General features: G+C 43.2%; 1 protein-coding gene across 1 annotated transcript in view; it reads left to right on the top strand.

Annotated features, from left to right (window-relative positions):
• Window positions 1-14,587, top strand: part of LOC138510389 (cyclin-dependent kinase inhibitor 2A-like) — a 193,491-nt gene extending 178,904 nt beyond the window's left edge. The window contains exon 2 of the mRNA XM_069626005.1: window positions 695-14,587. Coding sequence (XP_069482106.1) covers window positions 695-958 — 264 coding nt within the window. The 3' untranslated portion in view covers window positions 959-14,587. The remainder of the gene's footprint in view (window positions 1-694) is intronic.
• Window positions 14,588-21,861: the final 7,274 nt, after the last annotated feature.

The following is a 21,861-nucleotide window of genomic DNA, read 5'->3' as shown; positions in this document are numbered from 1 at the left end:
AGACCAGAGCACTGCCCCCGAACCATCCTTCGAGGACTTGAGGCCAATGGGCCCGTAAAAATTGTTTGGCCACAACACACGTTTTGTCCATTTTACATATTATGAAAATGTACATTTTAACTCATAACCATTGTACCGATCAACATTACTATTTCTGATCATTGTCAACATTAAAAAAGAAGTCTTTAGGGCCTCATCACGAGTTGGGCGGTATCCACGGGATACCGCCGGGGCTATTAGCATTATGCCAAACTCCCCCAGCGCTATTAGCGCCGGATCACAGGTTTGGCAGAACGGTAATTTCTCATTCCTCATTGGGCCCATTCGAGAATTCCCCATTCCCCATTGGGCCCAATGGGGAATTTTCACTGCTACTACCGTTGGCGGTAATAGTGCGCATTAATATCTCAGAAAATCAGCAAAATTGCGGTGGATTTATGCACTGGGGGTAAATCCTGCCAAACCCGCGATTTGGTGGACCCTTAAATGCAGTAGTTACCGCCACATTTAAGGGTTACCAGCAAACTCGTAATGAGGCTTATCATAAGAAATGTTTGTGCTTAAACAGGTAGTTTATTTGTATCTTTAATAGTCTTTAATGTGATGAATTGTATATGTTTCCATGAGGCAATAAATAAATCATTATATTTTTGCCTGGCGTGTTAATTCTTGCATGTATTGTTCCCTTTTGCAGGTGATGCAGATGGGTAACCCAGAGCTCGCAAGACTGTTGTTGCAGCGTGGCGCCAACCCTAACAGACCAGACCCCACCACTGGCACATGCCCTGCGCATGATGCCGCAAGAGAAGGTTTCCTGGAGACACTTGTAGCACTACTGGAAGGAGGAGCTAGCCTCTATGAGCCACAGGACAACTTCGGCAAGCGCCCAATTGACGTCGCTACCAGCACCATCATCTCAGAGCTTGCGAGAATCGGGCTACTGCAGAACCATGCATAGCAGAATGCAAACACGCAACGTCATCTCCTGCATTGGCCTAATTATTCCCTTCTGCGGCAGCTGAACAGGCCTATGTTGCATTACCAAAATCCAAAGAACCGTCCTTTTAATCAAACAGATATTAAAACCTTTAACTACAGAGAGCGTGGTTTGGCGCCGTGGAGAATGGCAGCCTAGCTCTTGGATTCTGCTACGGTGGAGTATTTATAACTTTCTAAATCTCTTCACTTACCTTTATTTTGTTCCTCTTGGCTGCCACTTACCCTCTGCTTCGGGTGCCGGACGTTGAAGGAGTTTGTGGAGGTTCTGGAGGCCGCATTGCGTCAATGACTTCTTCGTGGAGGCTGGGCGCTTAAGCCGCGTCATCCTGCACGCGGTGTAGTTGACTCCTCCTGTTAGATGTGTGGCAGAGGTGACGGGCAGCCTTCTCAGACACAACACAGTAAAAAGGAGAAGGGAGGGGAAGGAAGGAAAGAAAAAGAGAAAAAAAGGATTTTGGAGATTCTGCCTGCATATTTAAGACTTGTATTCATTTTCTGCTGACTTTCTTTTTTTCTTTTTTTTTTTTTAAAGGAAAAGGAGAGAACGAAGAAAAAGGGGAGAGAGAGCGAGAAGAAGAAGAGGGAGATGGAGGGAGGGGAGAGTAAAAAAGGAGAAAGGGAAGAAAGAGAAAAGAAGAAAAGTAGCAAAAGAGAAAATAAAGAAATAGAAAAAAGAGAGAAAGGTGATAAATTGTTTTTGTTCTTTTTCCTTCACAAAGTACATCTTGATTCCCGCCTTAACCTACATAGCCCTAATGTTTTTCACCTACATTACTATTGGAGCAATGGTGCAGTCATGTGATGATATTTGGGTAGAGGAGTAGTAAAAGAAGGGGAAGAAGGGAAAGGAGAGATAAGTAAGGGAAAAGAGAAGAATATAATCGTATAGCAAGGAGGAAGGAGAAGAAAAAGAGTGCAAAAGTCAAAGAAGAAGGAAAAGAAAGCAAAACCAGAAGGAGAACGAGGAAAGCTGTGAAAATAGTTAAAAGATAAGAAGATAGGGGAGGAAGTGAGGAGAGAAGAGAAAGAGAATACTTTCTTATAATACAATATGGCAGCAAAGAAAGTGCAATCCAAAGACGGGCCACCCTCATCATCTGCTGTGCTTAAAAGGCAAAAAAGCGAGTCTCCTCCACCTATAGAGAATTCAACTGACCCAGTTATGCAAACTATATTATTAGAAATAAGAGCTCTTAAACCTTTCATGGAGGACATTAATGGTAAGTTACAGCAACTAGATAGCAAGTGGTCCATCTTTGAGGCTAGGATCAATGAGGTTGAGAGGCGGGTTGGGAGCGCAGAGGATATTTACGATAATGTCACCTCACTGGAAGCCACAGTATTAACTCTACAACAACAAACTGAAAATCTTGAAAATCAAAATAGAAGAAATAATCTTTGTGTAATCGGTCTTCCTGAAGGGATGGAAAAGGACAACCCTACTGCTTTCCTATATATGTTCTTGCCTCAAGTCCTTAGCCTTTCAGCCTCAGTACAACTCAATATCCAAAGAGCACCCCAAATTGGCCCTCTCAGACCCTCACAAAAATTCCAACAACCTACCCAGGACCATGATACTAGCTCTCCTTGATTTCACGCATCTCACTCTTATTATGGAAAAAGTCAGACTAATCAAAAACTTGACATGGGAAGGAAAAAGAATTTGTATAACACAAGATGTAGCCAAAGCAACGGCAGCAAGAAGAAAGGAGCTCCTTGCCTTTTGGCCAGTTCTTAGGCAACTAAATGCTAGATATGGCATTGTACATCCTGCCACTCTTAAAGTTACTCTAAATGGACAGACCTCAACATTTCAAAATTCAGTGGATCTACGTAGATATATCCCATCTCAGAAAAGGAATGACATGGATACGTCGCCTTCTATCACTTGAAGATTCGGATATCCAACTTTCTGCTTTCTCCACCGGAGCAGGGTTTCGGTGGGCCTAGTTATTTTTTCAGCCCGCCCCATCACATTTTTCTTTTATCTTAACATGGACTGGTGTGGCTGGGTTTTTTTGGCCACTTTTACATCCATAATCCTTAATGATTATTCACTATTGCCTAAGTCCATGTTATACCCTTTTGTTGTATCCCCTTCCCCATGTCTCTCTCCCTTTATGTTCTCATCTGTTATGCTGGGTACATTACTATACCCCGTGCCAACGTGCTGTATCATTTCACTCAATTGGTACCAAAATGTTTTCAATTTTTTTATTACCTTTTTCCATTTATACCATATGGTTTATAAACGTATTACCCCATACTCCTGCATCTCAACATAGGGCCTCATTAAACGGACGGCGGTAAGGGTTTACCGGTACCGGTATTTTACCGGTACCGGTAAAACCTTACCGCCTTACTACGAGGTCCCTTTGCGGGTTGGAGAATTTAACGCCTGCTTTTTGCAGGCGTTAAAAAGCAACCCGCAAAGGGACCAGGGAGCTAATTACGGTACCGCAATTTGCGGTGCCGTAATTAGCACCTTCCCCATTCCCATTATGCCCTATGGGGCAAAAATGGGAATGGGGAAGGACAATGGGGGAAGGGGGAATTACCGCCCCACCAACCTTGGAATAAGGCGGTAATTCCCCTTTCCACCAAGGCGGTGCCAGTATTTTACCGGCATGGACTAAGGTGCTAATAGCACCTTGGTCCACCTCCGTCCGTGTAATGAGGCCCATAGTCTCTTGGAACATTAAAGGATTACATAATCCAATCAAAAGACAAAATGTATCTCATCTAAACAGATTGAAACCTTCAATTGCCTGCATTCAAGAATCACATCTCTCCAATGAAGAAGCAGCCAAAGTTAAGAAACATTGGGTTGGTCAGGTATTCTCTAGCGCTGCCGATGGAAAAAGAAATTGAGTCATTACTTTAGTTAACAAATCTCTCAAATGCAATATACGCTCCAATGAGTCTGATGGCATGGGAAGAAGATGGGTTTTGCTCAAATTATCGATTAATTCTAAAGAATATTCCATACTTAACATTTATGGCCCAACATCCCCTGACCCTAACTTTTGGAGGCTGCTTAGAAATCACATGCTTCAGGCAAATCCCCACAATTTGATTGTGGTGATTGCAATCAAATTATAGACCCCTTTTTAAATAGGAAATCTAACGTCCGCTTTACCAATACTACATCCCATAAACAATTCACTGATTTTGTATTGGAACTGGGCCTTAGTGATGCATGGCACTTACTTCAACCCACTGATTCTGATTTTACCTTTTATTCCGCACCCCATACATCTTTTTCAAGACTGGATTACATTTTCATACCCAGCTCCATAGCAAATCTTCTCCTAAAAGCCCAAATAGAGTCCATAACGATCTCTGATCATGCTCCCATTCACATTCAACTACAATCTCTCAGTAACTCTAAACCCTCAAATAGATGGTGTTTCAATACTAGCTTACTGAACAATGTCCTATTCACAACCTTTGTTACCCTGCAACACAATAATTACTTTGCTGTAAACAAAAATCAAGATACATCCACTATAAACAACTGGGATTGCTATAAGGCTGCTCTTAGAGGCAATAGTATCTCATTTGTTACCAATAAAAAGAAAAGACTAAAGCAAGAGTCAGAATCTATTCTCAGACAACTGAAACCTTTAGAAATTAAATTCGCCAGTACTGGCTCACCTACAGTTCTAAAAGAAGTCTTGAAGTTAAGACTTCAGTATAATAAAATTGTAACCCAATATTCCTGTGCAAATATGCTCAAATACAAGTCAAAAATGTACCAACTCTCTAATAAGGCAGGCAACTCTTTAGCCTCTTACCGTAAATTCAAAAAAGAAAAGTCTAGACTTGTCATCCTGCAAGATCACTTTGGAAACAGAAAATGCTCTGATACAGATATTCTTAAAATGTTCTCAAACTTGTACTCTTAAGTTGTACTCCTCTGAAGCTCCTCCCAATCATACCTCTATTGACAATTTCTTGCACAACATACCCAGGAACTCATACCCCCAGATAGACCTTAACTTTCTTACGCTCCCATTACCCCTGCTGCAATTTTTCAAGCCATTAAACATCTTAAAAAAGGCAAAGCTCCCAGCCCTGATGGCTTTCCTACAGGCTTCTACTCTCATTTTTCCAATCTATCAGTCCCTAAACTTAATGTCCTTTATTCCCACTTTATATCAGAAGGGAAGGCGCAAGGTTCTTTTCTCGAAGCCATGATCATTGTTTTTCCCAAACCCAATAAAAACCCTAAACTCCCTCGAAGTTATCGCCCAATTTCCCTCATTAATACCGATTGTAAGATGTATGCAAAAATTTTAGCCAACAGACTCCTCCCCTTCCTTCGCAATCTCCTTAAACAAGATCAAGCTGGATATGTCAAAAGGAAAGTGTCCTCCTCTAGCATTAGACTTTTCTTGAATATTATTGATTTAATATACCACTCCAAACATCCCCATGCTGCAGTAACCCTAGATGCCAAAAAGACTTTTGATAGAGTTGCGTGGGGCTATTTATTTAGAACCCTCAACTGGCATGGTCTTGGACCCCCTTTTTTTATCCATGATCAGTGTACTTTACTCAATGCCTGAATCTGCAATCTTTGTGAATGGTCAGCTATCTTCCTTTTTCCCTCTGTCCAGAGGAACACGTCAAGGCTGCCCTCTTTGCCCAATCCTCTTTATTTTAGCTCTTGAACCCTTCTTAGAGACTATTAGACTAAATGACAATATATTAGGAATCCAATATCAGAATCTTTATATTAAAACAGCTCCCTACGTGGATGATGTTCTTATATTCCTGGAAAATCCAGAAGAAAGTGGTCCGCACCTCTTACAGGCTATCTCTAACTTCTCTAAAGTATTTGGTTATAAGCTCAATATTGATAATTCGGAAATAGTTCTCCTTAATAGATATTGCATGCCACATAATACGCTATCCCTAGGAATGAAATGGTGTCCCCAAGGCCTCAAATATCTTGGAATCCATATATCTACTTCTGTTTGTGATATGCGAAAAAGAAATATAGAGATCATACTAACCAGAGTTAAAGAACCTGTAACGTCAGGTCACCCCTTTATCTCTCTTGTTGGGGTCGTTAAGAGTCCATAAAGATTATGATCGCCCCCGTAATTCTTAACCTTTTAAATATGTTACCGATTTCCTTTCCCCTTTCCTTTTTCAAGTCCCTAGACTCTTGCCTACTTAGATTTCTATGGGGTAAAGGAAGTCGTAGAATATCGGTCAGTAAATTAAAGAAACCTCGTTCTATGGGTGGTGTCAATTTTCAAGATTTTAGAAAATATCACATGGCCTTTTTTATTAAGCAACTACAAATGTGGTTTGTCCAAGAAGAATTGGAATATCTCCCAATTGGGTGCTTCTAGAAAAAGATATGGATTCCCCTGTCCCCTGTCGGATATTTACCTTATTAAAAGTAAGAATAAATTTATGAAATATTCCTGCTTCTGTCAATCTGCACTCTTATCTTAAATTATATATGTTCCCATCTCTTGCCAAAATATCTGCCTTTAACTCCCCTCTCATTTGGCTCAATCCCCTGATTAAAGTGAAAGGCACATCGATATTGTGGAAGCCATGGCTATCTAGAAACATTAAATGCCTGATTCATGGAATTATTTGCGTGAAAAAATGCAGATTTGCGCGCCTTTCTGCCCGAAAATACCTGTTTGAAGTATAGGGATTTTCGGCCAGAAAGGCGTGCAAATCTGCGTTTTTCACGCAAATAATTCCATGAATCAGGCTATAAATATTGTAACCAATTCTTCTCACAAAATGCTCCCATTACTTTTAGAGACTTTGCTATCAAATATCATCTACCTGCATCTGCCATGAAACGGTACTTGATTATTATTGCTGCTCTGTTTGAAAATTATGATCAACTTATTCATATCTCCAATATACCTGATGTACTAAGATTGTTTTATATACTAAGGCTCAATAGTACTGCGTCTTTCTTCTATAAATCTTTGATATCAACTCTGGTAGCTGATCTGTTACGTAATGACTGGAAAGACGACTGCACAATACCAGATCTGCAATTTGATTGGCCTCCGCAGTGGAATTGCATCTCGAAAATTACTTCATCAGCCAGCCTAACTCAAGCCCTTTTTTTTCTTCCACCATAGAGCCTTTGATACACCTGCTTCCCTCATCAAATGTGGCCTTTTACCTAATGACCTATGCTGGAGTTGCTCACTAGTCTCAGGTTCTTTTAAGCACATGTTTGTTGAATGTCGACATGTTCAACCCTTTTGGATCTCTGTATGGCAAACTATCAAATTCATTTTTAAAACACAGCAAGACTTTTGTGTTGACATTCTCTGGGAGCTCCCTCCTACAAACTGCAGTAGCCAATGAACGTTCAAAAAACTCTTTGATGTATGTCTCATGGTCGCACTGCAACTATTACTACCAACTGGAAAAAATTACAACGCATTCATTATAATTTTTGGTGGAACAATATTTGCACTATCCATAGGTTAGAAAATTGCATAGCTTCCTCTCCTGCTCCAATATGCAAACATAATTAGAAATGGCAACAGTTTCTTGATTTTTTTTTTTATCTGATAAAGATCATCAATAATACTATCATTATATATATCCCTTTATTCCCTCCCCTTTTCTCCCTTTGTTTGTGTTTCGTCCTGTTTGTCATGTTAGTTATATGTCTAGCTTGTTATTATGTTACTGTTTTGTCACCTCTCTTCTTTGAAAAATATTTTGCGTTTGAAGCTAACTAAACCCTTCTATTTACAGATACCTGATATTGTTATAATTCATCTGCACTTCTTTAAATAGCTTTGTTAATACATCCTAAATATTCATTGACATTTGTTCTTGTATATCGTTAATGGTTGTTGAATATCTTGTACAAACAAAAAAAACTGTAATTACTGTTCCTGTATTCAAAAGCCTTAGGGCTCATCCTCTGCGCTAATAATATTCACCATGCATGTCCCTATTTCTCAAAATCCCACCAGTTTCATGCTGCTTGAAATGAGTCAAAAACGTCCCTTATTTCATGAAGGTCTGATTTATTTTCAGAACAGAATATTATTACCAAATAAGACATAATTATAGTCTTCTGTTTAAGTGATCAAACAACCTTTACCATGACATTTGCTGCTAGGTTTCCGTCACATGGATGCAATGATGTACTTGACAGCTCTTCGTTCCTATGTTTTCCACATGATGTTCACCTTCATTTGAGCTGGTTGAGCCTCCACCTGCAAATTCATGTATTCCAATGCAGGGCAGAGGATTGTTTTTTTTTATCTCCTGGAAAGGGTTCTGAAATTTTGCCGAATATGTGCAATATCAGTCTCACCAATCATATGTTAAACCCGCTTTATGAAACCGATCGACTTTGATGTATCATAATTTGCTATGTTCCGTTGTAGCACCTTCTGAAATTATGATCTATGTGGCACATTCTCTGAGGGATTCAATTTCTATTGTTATTGGCTGCTATGCAAATGTGTTATATTTGTATCAATATATATAGAAAATATTGAGGACGTTTGAGGTATAGAGGTGGGTAAGCCTGGTGAGGCCTGGGCCGGCTTGGGCTTATACGGGGGCTCAAGCCCGACCTTTGTTTCGGGCCCATACCCTGGACGCGACGGGCACCACCATGGCTGCCCAGTATTCACACGGACGGCGATAAAAAAAAAAAGAAAGCTGCATGTCTACTCGCATACCACCCTCCGATCCATGACTTCCTATCCTGTTCCCAGAAAACACTTTTGTCTGTGGGCCGAACCGGGACTCACTTGGTGCAGGAGATTGGAGTGCAGCAGGTCAGCAGCTATGCATTAAGGTAGGCTCCACTCCCCGCCCTATCTTCCTTTTTTGGGCATTTCTTCCCATTTTGCCAGCGCTGCCCTGGCAAAATGGAAAGAAATGCCCAAATAGGGAAAAAAATTAAATCGGCCCTGATCAAAACTCTCACTTTTCTATTCCCATACACCCTACTAATCCCCCCTTTAGTTTCACGCTGTCCTTTTCAGATGCGCTAGAGCACTTGGGGACCACTCAGGGGGTGACAGTGCGCGGTACAAATACCTTTAACATTAATATTAACACTAATTGTATTATCATAATTCAAATATTCTGACAAAACAAAACATTAGCATGTTTATCAACATTCTTTCACTGATTCAACCCTTCAAAATGTGAATTTTCAGCACACATGATATTGAGCCAACATATACTGTGTTATACAGATGGTGCAGATATAGGAGTTTATGTATCTGTCCATCGTTTGCATCATTTGACGAAAACATTGTTTGATATGTCACTGACTGCTGCTCCTGGAAATGTGTCTTTAATCTGTGACAGCCGAAGAAAATCCACTACGTGCTACTTTTCTGCACTCGACTAAACAAGGGATGCCAGTAACACACTTGGTTGATAGCCTGTCCAATAGGGAAAAAAGCTAATAAAATTGTTCAGTTAGAATTAGGCAGATCAAAGAGAGCTACCGCTCTGCACACCCCACAAAAAAGGGGTTTTCCAAACCTAAATTACAATAATTAAGTAATTTCAAAATATCCATGAATCAAAATATATTCCCGAAGTCCATAAAGCTTTTGTCTGTAGGTTTGTCAATATCAGTTCACATAGTTCATAAACCAAAATACTTTCACATTTCGCCCGCAAGCCTAAACAATCAACAAATCTAAATAGTATCAGACAAAAGAAAGATTGGTACAAAGGAGACGAGGATTGAAAGGAGGAGAGGGACAGGATTAAAAGCTTTGGGAGTAACGTCTTACATATTCATAGTGTAATATACTAATACACAAATAAGTATAAGCTGCAACCCTTAATCCTGCAAACACATTTCCTTAATAATTGTCTTATGACCATACTAGTGTCCACAATTACTTACTGGGCTAAGTTCAAAGAAATGATCAACTCATGGCGGCCATGCATAATGGGTAATGTGATCAAACATCAAGCTGCTCACCTCTTCAGGTACACACTGAATTCAGATAGTGGTGTTAAATTGTTGTGGATTATGCTGGGGTTGTCACTGCAAATGTTAGGTCCCTGCTACTGGCATATCATATCGTAGCACTACAGGATGCGTTTTGTGACTATATTAATTGCTCATCTCGGTAAGGTAGATTGTTAAAACTCCATTTAAGTATGTCCTATTGTTTCACACTTCTTACTATAATTTGCTACTGAAATGTAAATGAGTATCACATCACATTTAAATGGCATCCATGTATTCTAGTTGGGATATGTACGCAATATGTACCAAAGATAAAGAGAACACTCAAGATGTGTGCACAGTGTCTATCACAATTTATTTGTTACCAAACACCCATTGCCCACTGGCTAGAAGATGTTGCCACTTCAGATGTTAAACCTTTTTTCTGTGATAATTTCACAGTAATCATTTCCAATAACAGAAATTCGTATGGTGGAGTGGCGGTTCGCCGATTCCCACGATAACGTGAAAAACTGCTCAGAATTAAAAAGTCTTCCATGTCCTCACAGGCACTCAACATGTGTCCCCCTTCTTTTTTCCAGGCCTCCTCACTCCACTTAATTGGCTTTTCCCTTCCTATCCTTCTCCCATTACCCCTATCACTCATCGCTTTGTGTGATGCACATTTTTTTCATAGCGGGTCTTGCAGGGTTGCCACTGTAATCTCATGAGATTCACATGGTTTTGCCTTGATAAATCGAAAAATGTCTACCCATAACTGGCTCCCCGACCCACCCCAAATTCCCAACTTCACATGTTGTCTTGTTTCCCACTCCCGACCTCTAGCCTGATGTGATAGCTTTTGCTATTGCCATTGGTGTTGGTATTTATATAGCACCTACGGCCAGGCCATCTAAGCGCTGTCATTCAAAAAACAATCAGTGTTCCCCTAGAAGATACTGCATAAGCAGAAGAGTTTTTAGTCTTTTTCTGATGCCGAGAACATTCGACTCTGTAAGGTAGTGGGGGAGTTCATTCCAACATTGTTCCAAATCTGCCCAGCAGTTAAATAACTGTATCCCAAAAATGTCCAGTTGGGGATGGGGGCCTGACGCACTTTTCCTTTAAAAAATGTCATCCAAATCCATCCAGCAAGTCAAAGGTTATTAGCCTCTGCTGCAAAGCACCAAGACCAAGATAAAGGTTTTAAGGAGCAGGGGACACCCTGTTCTCTGTTGAATATTGTAAAACTACTTGATGGGTTTACCCCAAACCAGTCAAAGAAATTAAGTCAATACTTTGTGCCCAAATTGTTCTCATTTTGTCCAAATCTGCCAAGCGGTTTTCATGCTAGGACTGTTTAAAAACTGCACCTTTTCTCTGTGGGAAAATGAATGGGGGTAGGCTAAAAACTGCATTTTTATGTTTTCTCAATAACGTTTTCATTTTTTAAACAAATTGCTCCCAAAAGTTTGTGGGTCCCCTTGACAATCTTTTTGTTTAATAAATGTAATACAAATCCAACCAGCAAGTCAAAGTTATTAGCCTCGCTCAGCCTCTCTGCTGCAAAGCGCCAAGGCCGATATGAAGCTTTTAAGGAGCCAGAGGCACCCCCCCTTCGCTGTTGATTATTTAAAAAACTAGTGGATGGGTTTACCCCAAACCAGTCAAGGAAATGACATCAATGCGTTGTGCCCAAGTTGTTTCTTATTTGGTCCAAATCTATCGAGCGGTTTTAACAGCGCGACTGTTAAAAAACTTCACTTTTTCTCTATGGGAAAACAAATGGGCTGAAAACTGGTATTTTCTTTTCTTAAAAACTTTTCTATTTTTTTATGTATTGTTCCTATAATTTCCGGTTTGGGGGTGCGGGGCCTTGACAAACATTTGGTTTTGAAAATGTCATCCAACTCCATCCAGCAAGTCAAAAGTTATTAGCATTAGAATTTTGGGAAGACATGGCTGCTGTTTAATTTCTGAAAAGCCTCTCAGCCTCTCTGCTGCAAAGCACCATGGAAGATATAGCTATAACTTTGGGAGAAGCGGGCACTCCCTCCCCCTCAAATATTTAAAAAACTACTGGATGGAATAACCCCAGATCCCTCCCGAAAATCGAGTCAACACTTCATTCCCAAGTTTTTTCTTATTTGGTCCAATTCCGCCATGCACTGTGCAGACATTTGGACTTTTTATATATGGGAAAATGAATGGGAGTAGACCTAAAACAGTGGTTTTATGCTTACTTAATAAAGTATTCACTTTCTAACAAATCTTTGCAAAATGGTCCAGCCTGAGGAGGTGGACCCTCGACAAATCTTTTGTTTGCGAAATATCAGCTAAATCCATCCTGTAAGTCAAAAGTTATTACCAATTCAATTTTTGAGTTTCCTATGGAACTAGGTACACACGTAACTATAGTGCGGCCACTGTGGCACTATCTAATATTTACTGAAAATCCTTAATTAAGGTGAAGTTAAGTCTGCACAACAAAACCCTTGAAATTCAGCAGATTTTTGGAAGTGATGAACAGCATAACCCGGCGCGCTCCCATTGATGTCCCCCATTTTTCCATGTCCTTCATAATGCCATTTTATTTGTCATTGTAAATCACTTCTCTTATGATATGTTTGTGCTCATGGGCTTTGCAATGGGAACACTCTGAGTTAAGCTGGTCATGACTTGCCACATACGTTGAATTTCAAGGGTTTTGTTATGTTAAATCTGTGTAACTTAACTACACCATAACTAAGGTTTTTTCAGTGAATTTCAAGGTTTTTGAACGGGCCACTAACCATGGCCTTAGGCTGTGCCCACTGTACATGTTCCCCCAAAAAGCTTCTTATGCAACGTGGCCTCTATACATGTCCTTCATGCCCACTAGCCAGGGTTTTCGGCCCAGGCCAAGGAGCACAGCCTTTGGCTGTGCTCACTGTATCTTTTAAAGCACTACTTTTCTTTCCCGCTCTCTAGCCATGGCCTTCAGCCATGACCATTGGCCCCAGCCTTTGGCCAGGGACACTATGCATGCTCCACCAATAACTTCATTTGGGGCCCACCTGCCATGGCCTTCAGCTTTGGCCACTCTACATGTTGCTCCATTAGGTCTCCTAAATGGGCCTACGAGCCATGGCCTTCGGCTTTCGGCCATGGCCCCTTGACATGTTGCCTCAATAGGTTTTGTTCGGGCCCACTAGCCATGGCCTTAGGCCATGGCCACTTTCCCTATTGCACTATTAGGTAACTTAAAGTAACTCACTAGCCAAAGCCTTTGGCCACACCCATTACCCCCACCTCATTGTAGCTTTAAAAATCCTCTTTTTTGGATTAATGTCATTGTTGTAACTCTTTTCTAAAAAAAAGTTTCCCCCATAACCGCAGTTATTAATAGTAATGTACTACAGATAACCACAGTAATCTGTAAACGCTCACAAATGACCACGGTTATCGAAAAGACGTACAGAAAATCTATAACTCTTCCCTGCCCTCACAGGCACTGACCAAGTGCCCCCCTTCATTCCATTGTTGAGAAGGAAGGATGTTCGTCCCAGGCCCCCCAGCACTTTCGGATGAGACAGAGGCATGAGTTTGTGCAGTAGGGGCTCGGGAGATTACAGGAGGGAAGGGGGTGTCATTAGGGGCCGGTATGTGTGGTGGGTGACGTACGCTTTCACTCTGGTATACACAGGGAATCAAATGTCATTTTGGATAGTAGAAGCCATATTGGAATTGAGGCCCACTTCTGTGCTAACGCCAGGGCTGCTGGCCGGAGACACACACACACACACACAGAAATAAAGCATATTAATGCGGGAATAGTTGCCTGGTTGGGCATTGATGATAAAGGCCAGAGCTACAGAGATTCATAGACCCTCCATTGTCTCATGTTGCTAATATTTCGTATCCCTGAAGGAATGCAAACTGCAAGGCCACAAGGGGGTTGAGAGCTCTTTGTAGAAGCAATCCCACGAGAAGGAGGGCATGGGCCTCCGACCTGTCCTGTCCCAACTCTAAGTAACAGCACCCAAGACCCCCTGCATTCCAAGGTGCCAATCTGCCCTCAGACCACTGACCATAAACCCGTTGGACCCCTAATCGATCAATGCAGATCAGAAGGCAGGGATTAGTTGCCTTCACTATAAGTCATGTTATTTATGCTGCGAGGTGCTGGAAGGGATGAAACAACATAGCTAAAATGAGCGTGGGAAGCTTTGGGAGAGTGCTGTGTCTGGAATCGAGCTGTAGTTAGTTAGAAGTGATGGCCTTAAGGTCTCATCTTAGCCCATGTCTGCAATACCGGGTGCACATTAGGTTAGAGATAGAGAATGTATTGTTTTTCATCAGCTAATAAGCAATTAATTGTAACTTCATGCCTGCTGATGTGCGAGGAGGAACCCGCCTGGATGAAGATTGACATACGGGGCTGGAACCAATGGCCTGGCATCCCATTTGGAGCAGGTAGCCTATGTATAGGGTTGCACCAACCAGCCATGTGGATTTGTACTGTATGTAATTTCATCAGTGATGACGTTGTGTGCCTTTAAAACATGTTGCCTGTATCTATTTAGCCAGTACGTTCTGTGGCAGCAGAGCTCTTTGCTGGTGCACTTCTATTTTTGTGAAATTAAAACTTTATTCTCCTTGCAAGAGGTGTGCTGGGCCTTTTTCCCTAGTGGGTTCTATTTTTTCTGGTGCGAGTGTTGAAGGGCTTCTCTACACCATGCTCACCCTCTCGCCTCAGGTCTTTTTCCCCTCCCTAGCTGGCGCCCATTCCTCCCACACACTCGTCGTTTCGAGTGACGCACTTTCATTCCTGATCGTTTCTTCTAGTATAACCGTGGTTATAACCACGGTTATGTGAAAACGTTCGACCTCTTAACTTGGTCCCTCCAGATCCCTCCAAATCCCCGATTTCACATGGTGTCCTCTTTCCCCCTCCCCACCTCTAGCCTGATGCCATTTCATCCTTTTTCCTATTCCAAATGGCTCTTTTTCCACTTTTTATTTTTGCCTACACCCGGAATAACCACAGTTATCTCTTGTATCGAGCAAAAATAAACTGCAGCTTTTTTATTTCTGAAAATGCTCTATGATGCATTGTGGGACACATATATAGCTATAATTTTGGCAGAAAGGGGCACCCCCTTCACCAACAAATATTTGAACTACTGGACTGAATAACCACAGACCCCTCCTGGAAATGGAGTCAATGCCTTGTGCCCAAGTTGTTTCATACCTGGTCCAATTCCGTCCAGTGGTTTTTGATGTGTGCTGCTCAGGAATGTGGACTTTTTCTCTATCAGAAAATGAATGGGAGTAGGCTGAAAAAACTGTGTTTTTTTTACTTTCCTAATAACCTTTTAATTTTTTATTGAATCTTTCCCAAAATGTCCAGTCTGTGGGGGGGCGGGAGGGTGGGTGGGCGTGACAAACATTTTGTTTGCACAATATCAATCACATCCGTCATGCAAGTCAAAAGTTATTAGCAATTCAATGTTCGGCTTTCTTATGGATGATGCTACACAAGTTAACTATAGTGGTGCAACTGCCACACTATAATATATATCTATAGATATATCCACAACAGTGATTCTGTAGTTATGGTTAAGTCAGGCTGTCCATTTTCCATATGTTTTAACTGTGGCACCATTACACGAATCATCACGGAACTTCCCCCAAAAATATAGAGCCAACTCTGAAATGTTCTGGAAAGGTTGGGAACTTCGGTGCAAGTTGATTAAAGACATATGTTGGGTCTAAAAACCTGTGATTTTGATACATTTTTTCGCGGGATGATTTTTACAGTCACCTGCAGCATAAACTGCTGGATGGATTTGTGCCAAAGCTGAGCATGGCTTCCCGACGGACTCATTGCACTTTGTTGCTTTGGCAAACATCAACTATTGTTAAATTCACCAGGCACAGCCGTTTTCATAGGGTGGGGGGGGTGCTGCCCCCCCACCCAGGGCCCCCAAGTGTGCGAGAGAACAGTGTGTATGTGCAGAAGATTCAGATGTTCTGCATTCAGCAGCGTGGCGTGATGCAACAATATAAATACATACATAAATAATTATCTGCCGGGCCTGCCGTCTCTCACGTGTCTTCTTCAATCTGGGCCTGCCACAGGGGCTCGTCCCATTACACGCATCTTTTTCTACAGTAAAACGCATGGAGCCTTAGCTCCATGCATTCTACGTAGTAGCCATCAAACCCAGGAGGCTGGCGGGGCGCTAGAGGGGTGGCCCTGCCAGTTTTAATCTGTGCGCAAACAGCGCACTAGTGGGTATACTTCAATCATTTCTGTTGCTTAAGCATAGCAACAGAATTCTAAATGTCATTGGCTGTTTGCCAGCCAATGACATTTGAGTATGGGTGGGGTGATGGGCGCACAGTGCATACAAACTCCTTCACACTTCAATCGTGCTGCTTGCTGACTGAGTGGACTGACTCTGAACTGCAGAGCCTAGGCCAGGGCCCACGTGCACCGGACCAGAGTTGGACCTTCCGTGGTGGTAACGGTAAGTAAATATTACCTCCTCAAACTTAATTTACAGACTTATTTATTTGCAGCCTGCCTGGCCTTCATTTCCCAGGACAGTGCTCCAGGACTGTCATGGAGCTTTGCCGTGGGTAATGCAGGGCCCAGTTTTAGACGCCATCTAGGGCCAGTTGGCTGGGACTTGATGCTCTGCTGGTGCTGGGTGGCCTCTCACACCCAACACAGACTAACTCCGAAACGCAATTATTTTCATATCCAGGGAATTATAGGCAAAGTGACTTGGCCTTCCCTTGATCTGAAAATAATCAAGTTAGTCTGGTCTCCCATAACGGTGTCGGTGCTGATCAACGGCTGCTTAAAGTAGCTGATATTCGTTCAGCTTGGATGTAAGAGTCCCCAGAAACGTACCCCCCCTTAGTGAGAGGCAATAAAGGACACACCCCAGGAGGGGAATGAGACCAGGACCAAGTGCGGGTGAGATCAAAAGAGTTTTATATAAATCAATATAGGGCATGCAAAGGACTCTGCAAACTCCGAGAGCGCTCTTTCTGACAATAGCAAAGACAGGCCTACTTATTTACAGAACAAGAACAACGTCATGGGTGGCACAAGCTATAGGGGGCACATAACCGTGGGGATTGGGTGGTGATGTCTAGGGGGTATACATTGTAGATAGTTGCTCCTTCAGGATTGGTGGGCGCTGGTGCAGCGCCACGTGGGGTTGGAAGGTCAGCTGGGCTCATCGGGTTGGAGTGCCGGGCCGAACATGCCTTGTAGTGATGATTGGTAACTAAAATGACATTTGCCCTTGTGGCCACACATTCACACCCATTTGTTACACTTCATGCTTCCATTGGCTTATAACTCTTGTAGCACTGACCTTAGGTCAATAGGCAGGCAGGAACATTGATATGCAATAGGACGTGTCCCAATACATCAGTTATAAATGTACCTTAGGTACAAACAGGCTAGTCCCATGTGCATGGTCGGGGGCATGGGAGGGGTTACTCGATCATCATGCCTTGTTGGATTCGGTGAGGGATGGTATTACGATCTGTTAGTGCAAGTGTGGGCGCCCCCCTTTTGAGGGCTATTAACTTGGGTTCGGCAGAGATACCACTGGCCCGTGGGGAGCATGTAACTGGTGCCTGAGAGATGGTGGGATTTCAGACCAGGTAGCTCGTAGGTCATGGAGTCAGGCTGTGGCAGCCTCTGACATGGGGGAGGCGGATGCTTGAAATGGGTCCAGCAGGGTCGGGAGGGGAGGCGAGGCTGTGCTGTTCGAACACCAGCTATCTCTACAGGGCCTGGGCGGGAGGAAGGGTAGATGGCCTTGCAGCTCTGTGCGCGGCATCCTGCACAAGACGATATACTGTCCCTTAGGTGAGGGGTGAATAACAACACTTGGGGTCTCTAAGATGACTTGTATGTATTTGCATTTGACGGGATATTAACTGGGAGCCATACCTTTTAGCACAACAATTCACATCTATGGTTGACATACGAACATGAGGTAGTGTTAGGCAGGTGTATGTGTAAAGAGGGCAACACATGCTATTGCATATTGTCATCAGTTAGCCAGTCTTCGTACATCTTCACATTATAAACAATATCTGTTGCATATTACTCTTTACCCATATGTCTTCACGTTAGCAGCGAACGTTAGTCATCACGACATATATTACATAAATGATTTCTACACATTACAAGAGTTCTTGGGGTAGGCAGGGGTGTAGGGCGCCACACAGTCTAACGCGGGGGGGGGCTTGGTACAGGGTCGGGGCATGCAGGTTTTGGGCTACTTTCAGTTACTTCCTAATGTTCCCGTTCATGGCTGGGGCAATGATGTACTGCGGAAGGTTAACAGCTACAGTGTTTTATTTTGTTGTTTGTTCGTGTCTGGTGGCTCGTGAGAACGAGTCCTCAGCGGATCTGCCATGCGGTGGGGAGTGGGGGAAGTGTGGGCCTCTGTGAGCGCAGTCGAGTGGGGGTCAAGCTGCAGCTTTCAGTGTGCACATTGGCTCTGCCTGGGTTAGGTCTAAACTTTTCTAACAAAATGGAGTTGGCTTAGTACAAGATGGCGTCTGTTCTCTGCCACATAACGTGGTGGTTCAGCCTCAGGTGTCGGTCTGCAGCCGCACTGCCGCCTGGGCCCGGGGGCCGGTGGGCTGCCGACGAGTCATGAGTCTTTACCAGGGTAGGAGATGTAGTGGGGAGGGGGGTCCTATTGACCTATCCTCCCCTACAAGCTTTACGACTTGTAAAGCATAATGAATATCACAGATACTTTAAGCTGCCATAGGCGGCCCTTAGGAGGCCTTGCCCACACAGCACAGACAGAAGCCCCCGCATTGTTGTGTTAATTGCTGCCTGTTGTGCCGCGCTTTTGGGGGGAAAAGCCCTCCTAATGGGACTTGTGGTCAATGTAAACTCCTTTGAAGAGATGGGCTTTTAAGGCTGACTAGAGAAATCGTGTAGATAGTGATGTGCTGCGCTGCCCTATTTTCTTCAGAGTTCTTCTCATCCCGTGCTAGTAAGATAAAGTGGGCCAAGTTTACAAAGTGTTTTTCAATGGGAGTGCACCATTGTAAAACGCTCTTGTAAATTAGGCCCATTACCTTTTTTCACCAGAATCAAATTTAAGGACACATGGGAAAACTGATCATTCGGGAGTGGTTGTATTGCAGTGTGTGGAAGACATGTTTTTAATGTTGTGTGTTTTGATGTTGTGTTTCCGAGTTTGCCCTATTATTTTATAGGGCACAGACAATCCACTGCACCTGCTAGTTTGGACCAAAGCAGGGACTCCCTTAAACGCGGATTTGATGTCTTTGCGCCTGCCTGCTGTCAGTTATTTTTACTTCTGCATTATATGTGAGCTTTGCCCATGGGTCCTAGGTCCTAGGGACAGTCAGCGGTCCTATATTGCTTTGCTCAGGTGCTTTTTTGGCTCTTTCCCCAGTGTAGGCAATGTAGTAGGACTCGGACTATGCTGGGAGTACTCCAACTATGACACCTGCTGTGATTCTTACATTTGCATTGTGCTCGATCTTACCCATGTAGGGTTCAAATGTGCGTTGTGCATGTGGGAGAGTCATAGCCCTCCATGGCACCAATCCCAGAATACCAACTAGATGCTCTGCATGCACCTCAGCCCTAGGCTCCAGATATGTTCATGCCGTTTGGTGCTCGAGTCGTGTGATCCTGGCCCACCGCTGGGGCTGCACTGCCGGCTGCGGGCTGAGTGTCCCTGCTGGGGCCGTAACTAAGGCGAGTTCACAGGCCTGGCCCTTCCATTAATCTTTTCAGGTTGAAGGCCGTGTCTTCCCCGACTGCGCAGGGAGATGTGATTTTGAATGGTGCCCGCTGGTAGTAGCATTACCCTATTCAAATATGGTTGTATATCAAACTTTCCTTCAGTATGTTTGTTTAATTTGCCAATTTAAACAAAAGTCTTCAACTATTGGGAAATCAACACATCACCCCTTCTATCAAGAGCTGATATTTGGCTGGTAGCTGCTGAGATCTGTGTGTGTTTTCAATACCCTAGAGTGTGTTCTTAGACCAGAGAGTCACCAGTCAAAGTACAATCCAACAAAGACACCAACCAGAAGGCAGAACTGGCGAAAACGCTTTCACTGTTGTAGTAAATCACCACTTGTGCCAAAAGCAGACTTGGCTGCAGATGTGGCTGGCTCGTGGGCGTCCATTTTAAAATGTTTGGGTCCCCCCTTGCCTACAGCTTTGAAATCCAGTCTGAGGCACCCATGCAGTGCATCTATTATAGAAATGAAGACATGGAAAAGGAAGGGGGTTAATAATTGCACAATATCACGGGACTCACAGCCAGCTAGTTGCTGAAACACTAAATGTCCACTGAAAAGCCAGCCAGCTCTTTGTCATCCAGATGCTAATGTAGTAGAAACCAGAGTGAAAATGCAAAGAGGTGATATGAACGCTGCTGGATACTGCAGGCCTGGAAGAGGTGATAGCCTGAGGGCACCACTAAAGGCATCTTGTAGCATGTGTGCTCCAAAGCACACACAATGTATTGGATTAACACATATTTTTGTCTTTTGATAAGAATTCCAGCATGGGGGCAGCTGCTAGATGCTCATTTGAACTGAAAGGTTGAAAGGCACTGGCCCATCCCTGGCCAAAAGGAAAGGTGGCGGGTTACCTTACATCCAATGTTTCTTCGACAATTTTGCTCTGTGATGTTTCACACATTGTATTATTATTAAATGCAGCACACCATTATATTCCAGCAATATATAACTGAAGCATGTCTCCTTAGTGCCAGGCAAATGCCCAATACTTGCACAAGCCAAAACTACTGGCTTTGCCCTTGTTTTTAACAGGAGTTCAGTGAATGACAATAGTGCTTCGAAATAGAGTGGCTGAAGGCAGACCTGGTTAAGACATTTTACAACACCAGTAAAAGTAGGACAAATGTTGCATTAATTAAGTGGTAAACAAGTAATATTTTAGCTTAGTTTCTCCCCTTTCAGATAATGCCTAAAATACCACCTTGGTAATATTTCTATGGGTTTGGGCAGTAAATTGTACATTTCAGAAGCCATTTTTCAAAAGTTCCTGGGGGGAACCCCTCACACCCTCTTTGCTGTGGGTTGGGCTTGCTTGCTGCGTTCGTTCGCTCGTTCCCAAATTTGCCCAGAGAAATTTACGCCCCACCACCTTTCAAAGTCACCAGCCGCCACTGAAATTCACTCAAAGTGGCCAAGATTCTGCCTGAGATATACCAGTACATGAATCCTACTAGCGGACGTGTAGGGCTAGTTTTAGGGACCTGATTTCCCAATTTGTATTCTTGGGCCCAGCCACGGACCACCATTTTTAAAAGTGGGAACCAGATTGGTTTGGGGTCCAGGAAAAAGCTCTAAACTGTTGCCATTGTTTTTTGCAGACGATTTCTGGATTCCTGTGCACCCTGCACTTCAAAAGACATTGAAATGGGGCACATTGCAACCCTCGGCTGGAGGGATAGGGAGCCACAGAGGGGTAAAACATGGTAAAAGGTCAATCTAAAAAAGGCTGTGCATAGACCCTGTCTGTGGGCCATATTTCACTTCTTTTTGGCCGACCCTCTGCCCCTCAAGGACCTAGGGAACCGAGAGGGTTTGATCCCACTGAAACCCATAGACCAAGCTCAAACACACATTGGGCCTCATTACGACCCAGGCGGTAAATTACCGCCTGGGTCGTACCTTTACGCCATGGTGGTTGGCGGACTTACCGCCCCATTCCGAGGTCGGCAGGGCGGTAAGTCCCCAATCCCCATTTACCCTTCCCCATTCCCATTTTTGCCCCATAGGGCATAATGGGAGTGGGGAAGGCGTTAATTACGCCACCGTAAATTACGGTGGCGTAATTAACAACATGGTCCCTTAGCGCCATGGAT

This window comes from Ambystoma mexicanum, chromosome 6p (assembly GCF_040938575.1).
Source record: "Ambystoma mexicanum isolate Mex_15411 chromosome 6p, UKY_AmexF1_1, whole genome shotgun sequence".
Classification (NCBI taxonomy): domain Eukaryota; kingdom Metazoa; phylum Chordata; class Amphibia; order Caudata; family Ambystomatidae; genus Ambystoma; species Ambystoma mexicanum.
The sequence above is the reverse complement of the archived record's forward strand: the minus strand, read 5'-3'. Positions and strand labels throughout refer to the sequence as shown.